General features: G+C 46.3%; 1 protein-coding gene across 2 annotated transcripts; it reads left to right on the plus strand.

Annotated features, from left to right (window-relative positions):
• Positions 1-4165: 4165 nt before the first annotated feature.
• Positions 4166-14535, plus strand: LOC135817429 (CUGBP Elav-like family member 3-B). Of its 2 annotated transcripts, none has more exons than XM_065330612.1 (11): positions 4166-4586; positions 4814-4896; positions 5102-5153; positions 5734-5942; positions 6622-6777; positions 7437-7494; positions 7802-7846; positions 8612-8716; positions 10212-10355; positions 11585-11718; positions 12886-14535. In XM_065330612.1, exons 1-10 carry the CDS (start codon positions 4352-4354, stop codon positions 11704-11706), a joined length of 1209 nt encoding a protein of 402 aa, XP_065186684.1. In that variant the 5' UTR covers positions 4166-4351; the 3' UTR covers positions 11707-11718; positions 12886-14535. The 2 variants fall into 2 exon arrangements, with proteins under 2 accessions (XP_065186684.1, XP_065186686.1); XM_065330614.1 differs by having other exon boundaries at positions 7440-7494.
• Positions 14536-15002: the final 467 nt, after the last annotated feature.

Here is a 15002-nt window from a genome sequence, read left to right on the forward strand (position 1 = left end):
ACACATGTGAAGAAACAACACAATTACATAAAAGGAATCCGGCATCAGTAATGATTATACAGACTCCGAGTAGGATCACAGCAGTGCAGGTTCACTGGATGCGTGCCTCCACCACCACTACACTAGTACCTGACTATACCATTTGTATACAGTAGGGGACTCAGGCACGGCAGGAGCAAACCATGCTCCTTGAGCCACATCATGCAGATGTATCACCATGATCACTAGTCCATCGGCCAAATCTCAGAAAGGGCCTCTTTCGACGAAGGTGATGCACTGAAGCTCCAACTAAACGCCCTTTGGCACACTAGCTCATGAGACCCCATAGAATACGAATCCGATTGTTGGACGTTGCCAATCCAGTCCAGGATAGTCGAACTGGGTCGAATACCTTCTTCCGATTTTTGTAATTTCGTCCACCATTACATCTTTCTCATCGACTTTTTTTCGCTTGGCGAATGTTCTTGAGCCGCTGAGCAGAATCTACGCACGCTCGAACACTTGAAATGCCTGCATGTTGACGGTTCGCAAGATTCTAGCGAGCTTGGTGGAAATCTATTATTTATTTTGACATTTTTGGGGGAATCTGAATTAGAACGGTAGAAGCTCATTCGGAGAAGACGGCGTGTCGCCGCTGTCGGATTGTCGCTACTGTGTTTCAGACGTATTTGCTTGAACGTGCTATTGAGGATGGACAGAAGATGAAGTGACGGCTTTCTTGAACACGGACGTTGTGTCTACATTGTAGCTGAAACATCTTATATCTCATCTGGCGTCTAGAACGCAATTATTATGAGTTGTGAGTGCCAGCTGAGCTGAACACAAGCTGGACACCATTCGTCAGCTGGGAATTTGCATCGAAGCTCTTGATAGCCACGATAAGCATAATTATACAGAGGTAACCTTGTTTGACTCAATACGCATGCAGGTGTCCGTGACACCACTTGTGGCACTACAATGTAAATGGTGCAAAATTGATGCAACAGCGAATATGTACTTCGTACAATCACGAACAATTGTAAGGCAAGTGTTCATGCCTGTCCTAGAAGAATTTCAGCCTGGAAGTCTTGTTGTCATGGTCATAAATAATACAGGACTTGAGTTGGCTCTGGACATAAACACACTTGTGGTGAATACGGTCATTATTGCGAGAAAAATATTTGCCACTCTATGTTAACACCTGATGCCGCACTACACGCAATATTTCATGTACATGTATGTGAGACTCAATTGCATCCACAAGGCCGTAGATGCATGTAAGCACACAATGCTGTACAGTATAAGTAGTAGTCGACATGTGGTGCCTTCCTGCTGCACATGCACATGCGGCAAGTTGGCAACGACAAATGACCTATCTGCACCGCACAGCGTGAGCTTAGAAAGGAATATTGCACACATAGTGCTATTTGTGTTCCGATATCGTTAAGCCGGTATACATGTACTAGTATCCTTATACATGTACCTGGTCACTCGATAGGCGATGCCGACTGTACTAATCTTATCCATATTACCCGACAGGCTATAGCACACTGCGTCAGATCACTATGCAACAAAACAAGAGCTTTGGAGCGAATATACACTGAAGCAAAGTAGGTTTCAACGGTACAGCACTAGTCACGACGAGGGGAGTTACGAGGATGGTTAGGCCGTGACACATAGATGATGATTGTTAATGATTCATGCACGGTGGAAAATTACCACCAATGGCGATGATATTGCTTTCACAACAATGACATCAGTAGGAGCAGTGACACAACCTTACTGCTCCAAGTGGGATTTACAAGCGAGTGAAGGGAGAGCAGACTGGTCTAATAGCAGACCGGGTCTAAGCAAGGAAGTAATCGGCATCAGAGGTGAGCTTGCACACCAGAAAACAGATGATGATCACCAAACACAGAGAATTTGGCTATGTGTATGTTTGTGCCACTGTGTGTGCATGTGTGTATGCGCGCACATCTGTGTGTGAGAGAGAGGCAGACAGACAGATAGCATATGGTGGGAGGGATCAAGGTTTGACCTCAGAGTTAAATGCTGACGGTGTGGAATAGCAACAGTGCGAAATCGGGCAGGGTGGTTAATGGCCCACACTGGAGCCGAGTAGGAGCGCCAGTGGTTGAGGGCTAGCACAGGAGTAGCAGCAGCTCCAGCCTAGGAAGATCAGCTTCTGGATGAAAATCTCCCGGACTCAGTAGGTACCAAGCTTCACTAGCAGATTGCCGGCAGGGGTGCACGGCGAGCACCCGTACGTCCCTCAAGCCAACAGAGCCGCAGTACTTGGACACGATCCAGGTGCTTACCCGCCAACAATGCTGAGAAGGCACTGGAGCCATACAGGATCTTATGATCGAGCATGACCACAGACTTGAAATACAGGGTCCGGCGTTGAATACTGAGACAGCGACGTCTCCTCCACAGAACACCACTCAGCCCCACCATTGCATTATTTTCGCTTTTTCATGATTTTTACAATTGTGTTAGAGCACACAGCACTCGATGCAACATTTACCAGTGACTAAATAACTCCGCGTCTCCGACCATAACTGCAGCGTTCCCGTGAGCCTGTTGGATTTCCGTCAGCCTGTTGAGATTATCTTCATCTCGTCACATGTGAGCCTGTGTGTTTCATCCGTATCGTGGCACAATTACACAGACACGATTTCCAACTCAGGCCGGTTCCGTTGCTCGAAGGGTTGGCGGTAAGAATTGCTACGCCGTCTGTGGCTGCATGGGAACTTGGCGAGTCGTCGTCTTTCTCCATAAATCCTGATCGTCACGCGAACAACAGCCACTATTGCCTAAAAACTACGACACAACAGTATCAAGCTCGCCCCAGCAGAAGGACACGAATGACGAGCGCTAAGACGGAGAAAGAGAGACAGGGTTAGCGAGAGCTGACTAGTGCAGGTACGCTGTCATCTCCTGAGGTAGTGGGCGAAGCAGCGAAGTGAAACGAAGGAAGATAGAACTTATTAGAAGGCATACGGAGGCACCAAAACCTATTGCCTGTCACATACTAAGTGCCATTTAGGGTTGACAGCTGTCAGCTGACAGCCTCAAAAATTTGAAAATCTGCTCAAAAAACTCTCGATCAGAACTCTGCGCACTCTCAAATGGAGCGCACAGTAAAAAACTCGGCGACGAAGAACGCTTCGTATCGACGCCCTGGACTGAATTCGGCACGTCCAACAAACGGAATAGTGTTCTCTGATATATTCTCTACGTGCTGGGTATGGTCGCGTTTAGTTGGAAGCTCAGTGCATCACCACTTTCGATTTTGAGACTTGGCCGATGGACTACACTGTCATTGAGTGTCAAGTAAAATTTTAGTTTAGTGTCAGATCAGGGGAGTCGTAAATATACCAATACTTTCACGAATCTCTGGTACTACTACTACTACTAGCACTGGTAGATCTAGAGCCATATCCCATGGCTTTCATTCAATGCAGGATTTTGCTCTGCTTGTTTGCGTGGCTCTCGTGTTTAGGCATCGTGGAATGACCACACGCACAATCTTGCCACTTGAATATTATTAGCAAGAGTACATAGTTATCATGGTTATGTACTCTTGATATTAGTCATGAGGTATCCGGGGATTCCCACACTCTGTCTTATCTCTGGCAGTGTCGGAAGCCCACATCTAGCGCGCGAGATTAGTTGCCATTTCTCGCTACCCTCCTGTATCCATGGTATCTGTGGCTGTGCATGTGCGTTTGAGGCGTGTAGATCATAGCAAGAGTTTATGGTCTCTTGCCGTCAGTCTTGGTAATCATGGGTGTGTACCATCATGCCATTCAAGACCTACTACTACTACTAGTAGTACCTGTCCTTGGTGTACAGACATTACAACAACAATACAAGTATTTTGTCTTGTCTACTGCATGCATGATCCATGCAGCATGCTGATGACACTCGGTCGGTGACATCTGATCTGAGCTCCATACTGGACCATATGCATAGTAGCAAGAGTACATGAAAACCGTTTTCATGTACTCTTGATAGTAGACCTGTACGGTCTTCCGACCCGTGGTCTACACTGCTACACTACATTTTGAGCCTCGACATGTGACAGATATCTACTTGATCCACTGTGTGAGTTTCCATGGCCACTCGCGCCAGGGAAGTAAAAAAATCCGCGAGGAACGGAGTGTTTGAGAAATTTATCGCCGACGTCCACGCTGTGTGTCTTGTTCGCATCTGAAACTGTGCTTGCTGCTGGTGGCGGCACAGAAGTGCGAAGTAAAGTACACTTTCATTTCTTGTTTCGTACATCTAGCAGTTCAGTTCAGCTCATACCTTCGCTCTGCCGGTTCTTATTTTCTTCTTCTCGGACGACTGTGAACCACCGTCAATAATGCAGTCCGTACAGAGTCAGCTCGAAGGAGTATCTCTCTCCTCGCCCTCTGCTTCAACTAATGGATTATCAAATGGAGACCACAAGCCAGGGGTTCTCCAAGAGCCAGTGAAGCTCTTTGTCGGCCAGATACCGCGGTCCTACTTTGAGAAAGAACTTCAACCGATATTCTCCGAGTTTGGAACTATCGTGGACTTGAAAGTCCTCAAGGACCGGGTTACAGACCATCATAAAGGTGAGTAATTTTCAAATAATTGTAGAAATGGGAATTGGTTTCTTCACGGTGACTTTCTGCCTTGCCTTGAGTTGCATTGTTCTTTACATGCGACACAATTCGCCTTGTACCTTCCCTGTATGTGAGGTGTTGCTTGAAATAAATTTGAAAACCGTTCTTGAAATGTATTGGTTGTATGTTCTTGAAATGGACTGGTAGTACTTTTCATGTTTTCACTTGCCACGCAGGATGTTGCTTCCTAACATATGAGAACAAGGACAGCGCGGACAAGGCCATAAAGGCTCTCCATGACGTTCGCCAACTCCCTGGTGTAAGTTAGTCTACTTTTGGTCCTCTTTCGGAGTGTGTACCCAACCGGCCCAATGCATGCAGTACGAAGTCCGAGTCGGTGAAAAATGTTCCACGTGTGCTGTATTTTTTGATGTTATGTATAAGTGTACGGTGTTTAGTCAAAGCATTTTTCTCTGTACCTTTTCGTCATTCTTTGTCCTGTTTTGTTCTGTGTTCGGGTGCAGATGGCGCGCCCTTTGCAGGTGAAGCCAGCGGATAACAATGAAACAAAACCAGGTAAGGATTATTCTAATTTTTTGTTCCCTTCCTTCCAGGTGGGCCGTGCATGTGTTTTTTTACGGATTATGCCATAGACACACAGGTGCACGCCGTGCGTACTTTCGTGTATTGTAAGTCTTGCTGTGTTTTGCCGATTGCGAAACTGCTCCACTTCAGTCTTATGTCTGTCATAATGGACGCTTCAAGTGTCCGGTTTGGTCCGTGGCGTTGTCTTGTCCACTTTATTTCTACTCGTGAGATATGTGGGAAGAAGTTTTTTTCTTGTGTTGCGTGCGTACGCGACTTTCACTCCCCGTAGTACCTATACTTGATGTCCATACGCTGTTTGACTTGGTGACACGTGGTACTGCTTTCCACTTGTCATGTCCAAAGACATGTGCTCGTGATCAGTTGTAATAGTACAGTACTAGTGCACGTGGACTTGCTCCCCTGCCTTGGTCAGAGCCTATCCAAAAAAGACAATTGCGGTGTTGCTTTGCTGAATATTCATGGTGTCAATGTAATGCTGTTGCGTGCGATTCATAATAATATTAATATGGTTTTTGGTGTTTGTGTGTTCGTGTTGTACATTTTTCAGAGGAGCGAAAGCTTTTTATTGGCATGCTCTCTAAGAACAGCGTTGAGAAAGACGTGCGCGAGATACTTTGCCCGTATGGAACGGTCGAAGAGTGCAATGTGCTACGTGACGACAAGGGTGTCAGCAAGTCGTGTGCATTTGCACGCATGGGGTCCAAGGAGGAGTGCCTGTCTGCCATCAAGGGACTGCACAATGCCAGGACAATGGTGGTGAGGAATGATACCACACATCGTTGTGCCAGACTAGAATAGGCCCTCTGCGTACTGCATGGGCATGCATTAGTAGCCTTTGTTTTTCCTAACGTGTACAGGTGGAATCCGGACGAACGTCAAATGATTCTTGAGGAAAACTGTTACTTTTATATTCCCCGGACATCTTAATTATTCAAACATAAACCCACAACATAAAACGCACGTCAAAAACGCTTTCATTCTTACATGGAGTTGTGACATGCACCTTGGGTACCAATACCGGTATATGCATACTGAAAGTTGAGCAAAGGACCGTTCCCACGGTGTATGGGTCAAACCCAAGTTATATTGGAGCTCGCGCTTCCTGCTGACTGACTCGCAGCTGTTGTCTGGAGCACACAAGAAGCACCTTCCACGCGGCAAGCCTGCAAGAAAAGTGGCACTCCCTGCGCGCTACACATTGAAAGTATCTGCAGTCTTTCTCCACACACAAGTGTCACAGAAATGCTATGAAAGTATGCATGTCTTCACTTTACAGCCGCATTGATTGGGATTCCAGCCGCGTATCCTATTCGCTCATGCACATAAGAGCATGTGCCTGTGCAGCCATACAATGTAGCCTTGCATGTTCAATTTTCTTTCCAGAAATTTCCCCCAACAGCAGTGTATGTTTGTACATGTATGCCTGTTCCTCCAGGGTGCCTCCTCACCTATAGTCATCAAGTTTGCCGACTCTGAGCGCGAGCGTACCGCAAGAAGGCTGCACCGCAACATGATCAGCTTTGGCATGATGAACCCCTTGGCCCTAGCAGCCGTCAACGGCGGACATGGAGCTATGGCGGCCTATGCACATGTAAATTGGTTGCGTATGGATATCAGTGTTCTGTGTGTGTGTGTGTTCTGTGTGTGTGTGTGTGTGTGTGTGTGTGTGTGTGTGTGTGTGTGTGTGTGTGTGTGCGTGTGTGTGTGTGTGCGCGCGCGCATGCGTGTGCGTGTATGAGGGAGGTGCGTACCGCCACATTGCCAACTATGGCAGTGGGAGAAGGAAAGGAAAGCTAGGAGTTGAGTGTCCGTATGTCATCAAGTATAGACTTGCAATTGAGTGATCATACACTGCCTACGATATGGAGTGAACAAGAACCCATTGGCCAGTAATGTAGTTTGCTTCATACAGCATGTTTGCTAGAAGCAGTAGTTGGGACATGTGAGTTTAGAGATGAGGATTGTTTATTTTACTGGTTGATTTGCGTGATCACATTAGTAATGTTTGATCACTTACCTGCTTGACTTGTGTGTGTGTGTGTGTTTATTTGTGTGTGTGCCTGTGTGTGCCTGTGCCTGTGTGTGTGTGTGTGCCTGTGTGTGTGCGTGTGCCTGTGTGTGTGTTTGTGTGGGCTTGTGTGTCTTTCTTCCTGTGTTTTGTGTGTCTCTCCTTGTGCTTTTCTGGTTTTGTGCGTGGACGAACCTATTGTCTTGCTACGTTGTGTGCTTGGTGCTTTTGGTTCGGAGTAGCAGATTGCACAGTCGATGTTATTCCAACCCAACCCATTTTCAGGCGGACATGCGCAAGGTAATGCTAGAGTTTCTTGCAGGCCAGTGCCAGATGAGAGGAAAAGAGAGAGTTGTTATTGTTATTGCTATTTGGCTTTCCACTCTCGCTCCACGGAAACATCGTATGTGTGTGTGTGTGTGTCCTTGTGTGTGTGTGTGTGTGTGTGTGTCCTTGTGTGTGTGTCTCCACGTAAACATTGTGTGCCTGTGTGTATCTTTCTGGGTAACCGTGTGTGTTTGTGTCCGTGCATGTGTGTGGGTGGGTGTGTCCTTGTGTGTGGGTGTGTGTGCATGTGTGGGGCGTGTGTATCATGTGTGGTTTGTAGCACTTGGTGGACCGAGTAATGACCAGCTACTAGCGCAGTATTCTGGTGAGTCTCTCTATAAGGTGAAAATAGATAGGGTGAAATATTGCATCTCCGCCCTTTCAGACTTCCAATTAATGTTGCCTTTCTTCTTTGTTCAGAAATTAAGTAAAATCCTGATCCACATTTTCGCTTTTACCGGTCATCATGCGTGTTTCCACAGGTCTCTTCTAAGGGACCGTCCAAGGTTACCAATAATATTTCAAAACGAAAAATTGTCCAAGGTTACCAATAATATTTCAAAACGAAAAATTTTCGTTTGGGGTTGGGTGGGTTTGGAGTTTCATTTTGAATTTAATTATTGAATGCAAACGGAGACGCATATGGCCGATTGGTTTGCAGGCCTGCCTGCGAACATGAGGTCCCGAGTTAAGACCCGCGCTGGTAGCAGGGAGCGTGTAAAAAGACTGTTTACGCGTGTTGAACTGTGCCGACACCCACAGTCACCTGGGTACTCACAGCTTGGAGTGAGAATAACAAGGATGCAGTTTAAAGGGTTATGGTCTGTTACACGCCCGATTGGTTGAGAGACTAACCTCCTCTCCCCCGACTCACTAAATCTTTTCGTTTTGTTTCGGCCCCTAAGATCCTACGCGGAATCATTATTCTGTCTGAGGGAAAAACCGGAAAAATCTTTTTTTTTTATCCTACTGATATTTGACCAAAATGATGTGCCAATGCTGATTGTGTCTACCTGTGCGCCTGTGTACGGATGCCTGGGTGTGTGTGTGTGTGTGCGTGTGTGTGTGCACGTGTGTTGTGCAATTGCAGCACCAGGAGCAGGCGCTGGCGTAGTTCCTAACTTAGCACTGTACCAGAACTTACTGGCCCGACAGGGTATTCCCAACCCAACTGCCTTCCAACATCAGCAGGAAGGTGAGCAACATTCTCACACGCGCGCGCACACGCACACACATGCACATACACACACATACACACACAAAACACATGCACATACACACACATACACACACATACACACACACATACACACACAAAACACACACATACACACACAAAACACACACAAAAACACACAAACAGTTACCATGCTTGCACATGTAGCAGGTTTGGTATGGCCTGGTGTGTTGACTACACCCAGTATTAAGAGTAGTGATTGTTTGGTGCCTGGTACCTATAACGTCCCATGAGTATATAAGCCCCCAAGAGTGTGCAACTCCTGATACCCTTTCTATGGGGTTCGCCGACGGCAATTGGTGTAGCGTTGCAGTTGTACGTTTCCAGCCGGCTTTTAGCGAGCAGCAGAGTAATAATAAAAACACTCCCTGGCAGAAACTAACTGTGCGTTGCAGCATGATCATGGCAGGTTTTCGGATTGCGCGCACACTATCCTAGTTGTACGTAGTACAAAACGTACCTGAGACACGTGATGTGAGTTTTCGCCGTCGGAGGCCCCATATGTAGAGTTGCGCACTCTTGGTGGCTTATATACTCTTGGTCCCATGTATATACCATAGCCAGCACAGCTGCCGTAACTCTGGAGCAGCTGTTGTGAAGTTTCAAAGTGCAGGTCGTTGATAGGACGAAGGTGAAAGAAAGGGAGCAACAAGCTGCTGCACGTTTTAAACAAAAGAGTACGCAAGTGGAGGTCATCAGAAAAGTAAATACTGTTCGAAGAGGCTCTACATGAGGAGTACAATTTGCCTCGCAATGAGGAGGAAGAAAAATGAAGCACTCGTGGTTGGCACTCCTGCCAAACAACTTCAGAGGGAACTGTATCCTGGACCATTAGTTCTGCCGCTTTTCACTGCGGCACAGCAACAGCTACAGGGCTGAAGTTCACGTTCTCCGGACACCATCTCTTGCCTCTACTACTGCATGGCTTCACAGCGAGCTACATGGAGGTAGTGAGGTGCGTAGAAAACACCTCTACCGTTTGTTTTGAACGACCACAAAGCGCACGCTGACACCGGAAGCGTACGCCGTATGCGGCCACTGGATCAACTGAGGCGTGGGTTGTGCCAGTGTGTCCTGCGGCTGACAAGCTTCAGTGTAGTAGTGCTGTTCAACTACCAGTTTCTCGTAGCTTCTCGTTGGTGCGATACATCCTGTGCTGCAGTTACGCTGTTTCCTACGGTAACGTGATTCGGCCTAGTTCCCTGGACATGGACGTCTCTGTTGCTGTACAGGTGTACGAGTATGCATGCAAAATGGTTTACTTGCTTATAGAAACGCAAGCGCTGAATTCTGCAACTTGTGTAGCCCCCTCTTGGAGAAATTCACATGGCCAAGAATGCGCCTGCTTTGTGCAGTATACATGTACAAGTACGCCTGGGTCCTATTTACGGACCGGTGTTATTTGCGAATCGTAATCCGCACTTCATTTCTTGCTTTCTTCTTTTTGCTGCAGGACCTGACGGCTGTAACTTATTTATTTACCATATTCCCGCTGAATATCGCGACGCGGACCTCATGCAGCTGTTCTCCAATTTTGGTGTAATTCTCAGTGCCAAGGTCTTCATCGATAAGCAGACGAATCAGAGTAAATGCTTCGGTGAGCCCTGTGGTGTGTGTGTGTTGTACGTACCGTAGACTGACAAATGTACTGCGAGCCATGGTTGCGTGCATGTCATCTTGCATGTTGGCCGGTTGCGTGCTGTGTGGCGTATGCCTGAGCTCGGCGTGCAAGTGTGATTTTTACCGCGCATGCACTAGTACGCTGTCGTCAGCACATCTACCCAGTGTACATTGTACATGGCGTTCGCATGCGCACCTTAAGTCTGGGCCGTTGCTGTTGTTGCAAATTGCGCTGAACTTCATTCATTAGTCAAAGTTTGCTTCGAATTTCGATACACCAGTGATGGATTCCCTTGATGAGTTTGGCCTCGTTGTGATCCTCTCTACTAGAACTTTCCAGGGAGCTTACGAAGGTCACAACTGGTCAAGTAGAATCATTGTTATGATGGAAATCGAATGTGGAATCTCCATTTTTAAGTCATCATATCTGGGCCAATTTAGTCCTGGCCTTCAGGAAAACTTTTTCATTGAGCTCGGTACGAGCAAGCTGAGTCGAATGGCCGCTGAAAGCGAACTTTCTTGGATTTGCACAACTGCGCTACGACTTGGGGACAAATCGACTTGGCTCTTAAACTGGGTTCCAACCTTCTGAAAACTGTTGGTGCTTCAGCTGATCGTTTTCCTCGTTCTCGTTCTAGTAGCCAAAGACCATAGGAGGTATGCATCTATAATAAATATGGCCTTCACCTTTTTTTGCAGGGCAAGTTACCCCATACTTGTCAGGTACAACCTGTCATAGCACATTTATGAGTATGACCTCACAAAGTTCCTGACCTTTTATGTATCATGGTGTGTATGGTTGTAGTGGACTTGCTCCGCAAAACCTAATGGCGGGAAATTGATGCATACGTCCCGTTTGGAGAATGTATGCCAGAGTTACGGACTTTTATATGTGGTGTGTTCTCAGTACTTGCAGACGTCCATGCCAGAGTTACGGACGTTTATGTGTGTGTGTTCTCAGTACTTGCAGACGTCCATGCCAGAGTTACGGACGTTTATGTGTGTGTGTTCTCAGTACTTGAGTAAAAATGATCTGTTTTCGCTGGTCCTTAGTGCTTAGTGCTCTGGTGGCACTACCCTGCAGAAAGGGTTGACGGGTTTTAACTATTATTATTAAAATAATAATTATAGTCTCTGTAGTTTATACCAGGCCTTTTTTCTTTCTGGTTGCTTCCTTTCTACCATTTCTTGTTTTCTTTCTTGTAGGTTTTGTGAGTTTTGACAACCGTCAGTCTGCAACACTAGCTATTTCGTCAATGAACGGCTTCCCAATTGGCACCAAGCGCCTGAAAGTGTCCTTGAAGCAAGCAAGAGAGCGCAGATACTAGCTCCCGTCCTACGTGAGTGGCTATGGGTCTCGCTTGTATGCGTGTGTGCATTTGTCCTTTCCCGTTAGAGACGGGGCATGTTGGCAGGCGCCTGCGGTATCTGCGGACTCGGTGTTCTGCCACGGTTTTGTGTTTAGCCTTTAATTGTTATTTTCTCTTTTGGTTTGGCTAGGTAGTATACCTGGCATGTCAGTTGTGTTTAGCTCTCTCTTCATTTTACAACGGTTTTTTATTGCACATGATATCGGATTTGTCATTCTGTCATGCTGGATTTCTTCCCGTTCCCGTTGTGTTGTACCTTTTGGGGTGAGATGTTCGTCCTTATGATACTGTTACCCCTCCCCTCCCCATGGTTTCTTGAAGCTGTCGGTTTGTTTTAGTCTCCGCATGCCCCAAGTTTGTGTCGTTTTCGTTGTAAACTTGCCTCTCAGTACCTTTACTGTCCTGCTGTGAAAAGTCAGTGTGCGTTGTATTTGTGTACTTGCCTCATAGTCTTAGTACCTTTTCTGTCCTGCTGTGCAAAGTCAGTTGTCTTGTTTTCTCTGTGCGTAGTTTACGTGTACTTGTGTCTTAGTTTTAGTAGTACCTTTTCTGTCCTGCTGTGCAAAGTCAATTTGTTTATTTTCTCTGCGCGCGTGGTATACTTGTCTCTTAGTACCTTTACTTTCCTGCCGTGCAACTTCGGTTTGCTTTTCTTGAGTGATTTCACCCCCCCCCCCCCCCCCCCCCCACACACACACACACGCACACACACATATGTGTACCATTGTATCTTTGGGTGACTCCCCCTCTTCGCATGCTTTTGCCTAGTAGGCGCCTGTTCTACGCTTTCTTGCTAATCTGTTGTTGCAAGTCAATGCTTGAACCGGCTTCCCAGCAGTTTGTGTCCTGTTGTTATGCACAGCTGTGTGCTATTTAGCAAGACACACAGCTGTGCAAAATCCAGCACACTACAGTGTAGTGCTGCTCTTCAGGCACTCGTCAATGAGGACTTGTACAAGTGCCAATCTTGCATTGGCTTCATGGTTGTTGGTGTTGCCTGAGATATACATTCACACCTGTTGGAACTAGACCTGGCAAAGTCCAAGCATAGATCGTATGGAATGTAGCGCTTCTGATAGGCATTTGATTTACCAATGGATGTTTGTGTGTGTTGTGTTTTTGTATGTTCATCTGTAGTGTCGCCGAAGATTGCGCTGCGTAGTCCGGTAGTTCTCGCTTGGTCTGCGTCCTGTGACTCGGCGACAAAACGTGTAGTAGGTGTTGTGGTTGTGTTTTTTCTAGAGCGGGACCAAGGGCCCCCTCTCCTACCTTATAACCACCCCGCCATCCTATCCGATCGAGGTCTCTTAAAATCCAGTTTAAACGTATCCGCTACCTTATGATTTGCGCTGTGAGCCAAATTCGCTGGGCTCCTGAACGGTATCCAATTTTAAAATCTATATCCAAACTATTTATGAGAAGAAACAGATTGAGGAACCTAGGTGTGCTGAATGAATTATTTCATCGCTCCGTACTCCTTTTCACCTTTCTAGCCCCTTTTTAGCCTCCATCCCAACACATGGCAACTCAGCCGCCCCTAACGGGTTGTTCAGTAGTAGATGCTACTTGTTTGCAGTTGCAAGCAATGTCCACGTCTCATCGTCCCAATGGTGAATTAGCTACAGGCCTATGATGCTACAGTGACTACCTATCTTCCTCCTATTAGCACTCAATTGCTCACTGGCACACAACAAGCGCTTGGCTGGTGTGTTGGCAGCCAACACCGCCCGCCACTATGTTTACGGTTTCCAGGCTCAGGCATGGCCCCAAACATTGCCACCTCCTGTATCTCTCAGTGTGTTGTCCAACAAACCCGGGTAAGAGCCAGTCCCTTGCCAGACCCTCCCCTGATTTGTTTTACCTCTCTCTGTCCTTCTTCTCACTGTAGTTTGCTGTGCTACTTTTTTTACGTTTTCACCTATTCTCACCATATTCTTTTTAGTGAGTCGCTTCATATTTGCGTTGGATGGTTTTAGTCGGGCACCTTGAAACGTTAGTTACGTTCTTAGTGTGTTTTTAATCCGAAGTGGTAGTGTGATAGTGGTAGTGGTAAGTCATATTTTAGTTACTCTGCTTGTTTACTCTCCTGCACCATGCTCTGCACTATTTGCTCTTAGCTGTTTATTACTGGTCGCTCTCGTCGTTGTCGCTCTCATGCGCATGTGGTTTGTCCACCGTGTTTTAGAACCCCCTCCCCTCTCTCTCTTCTGTGTGTTCATGTCGTTGTTTCCGTGGCAATCACAATATCTTGGTGTGTGACGGAGTATTATCATTACAATTATTATCACCACTTTTCTACTACTCCGTTGTTATCCCAAGCTCCCTTTTCGACGGGGCTAACCCCCTCAAGCTGGTGCAGGTGAGGTGTGGCTTTTTTTGGATGTTCGCTTTATTTTTCCCTAGTGATGACGACTGTTGTGTTCTCTCGTGTTTGCCTTTATTTGCGCCTTGTTCATTCCTTTGCTGTAAGTTGGCCAGAGCTTTCTGGACCTTACTTTTTTTACTATCATCCCTGTGTTCTTTCACGTGTTGGTGTTTTGCCAGTGTTCCTCTTTTTTGCACAACATTGTGCCCTAGGTTCCTCTCCACACAACTAACCTTGTTTTCGGCCATCACAAAACTGCACACACCGTTATCTACTCTCAGCTATCAAGACTGTTTGATACTATATATATTTTCCCGTCTTGTGACAACTGAAATCGCTACAGAGAAGTCTGATCACCTTTGATTCAACATTCATTCAAAAAGACGATCACCTTTGAATAAGTATTCATCCGAAAAAATCTACTATCGTCTGCTTGTTGTTGTGTGGACTGCCTGTGCCCACTGGTGAAATTTGACCTCTTGAATGAAAAAGCATCTAAAATTAATATTAATAGTGTCCAAACACATCCGGCAGAAATGTATATAAGGGGCCGTCCAAGGTTACCAATAATATTTTCGGAACGAAGAGTTTTCGTTTGGGGTGTGGAGTTTCGTTTTGAAAATAATTATTGAATGCAGATGGAGAATGCCCAGTTACTTCTGGGTGTCGAAAATTGACATCAATATTTTACTGGAATTCGATGTACCTGCAGAAAAGGTCGGTGGGTGGGTGTGGGCTGAAAAATACTACACTTTTCGTTTCGTAAAAACAATCTGTAACCTCTAACTGCTGTCTACAATTGCTGAATGATTGTGTTCCAACAAATCCAACCTGCTCTTGGACACCCATGCTTGGTTGCTCGGGCTGTTTACAACAAAATTAATGCTAC

This window comes from Sycon ciliatum, chromosome 5 (genome assembly GCF_964019385.1).
Source record: "Sycon ciliatum chromosome 5, ocSycCili1.1, whole genome shotgun sequence".
Classification (NCBI taxonomy): domain Eukaryota; kingdom Metazoa; phylum Porifera; class Calcarea; order Leucosolenida; family Sycettidae; genus Sycon; species Sycon ciliatum.

What these genes read in the sequence shown, in the direction of transcription:
- LOC135817429 (XM_065330612.1), top strand. Translation starts at nt 4,352, where the DNA reads ATGCAGTCCGTACAGAGTCAGCTCGAAGGAGTATCTCTCTCCTCGCCC. An exon ending in ACGTTCGCCAACTCCCTGGT is followed by an intron (nt 4,897 to 5,101) that starts GTAAGTTAGTCT and finishes GTTCGGGTGCAG; the next exon opens with ATGGCGCGCCCTTTGCAGGT. An exon ending in TAACAATGAAACAAAACCAG is followed by an intron (nt 5,154 to 5,733) that starts GTAAGGATTATT and finishes TACATTTTTCAG; the next exon opens with AGGAGCGAAAGCTTTTTATT.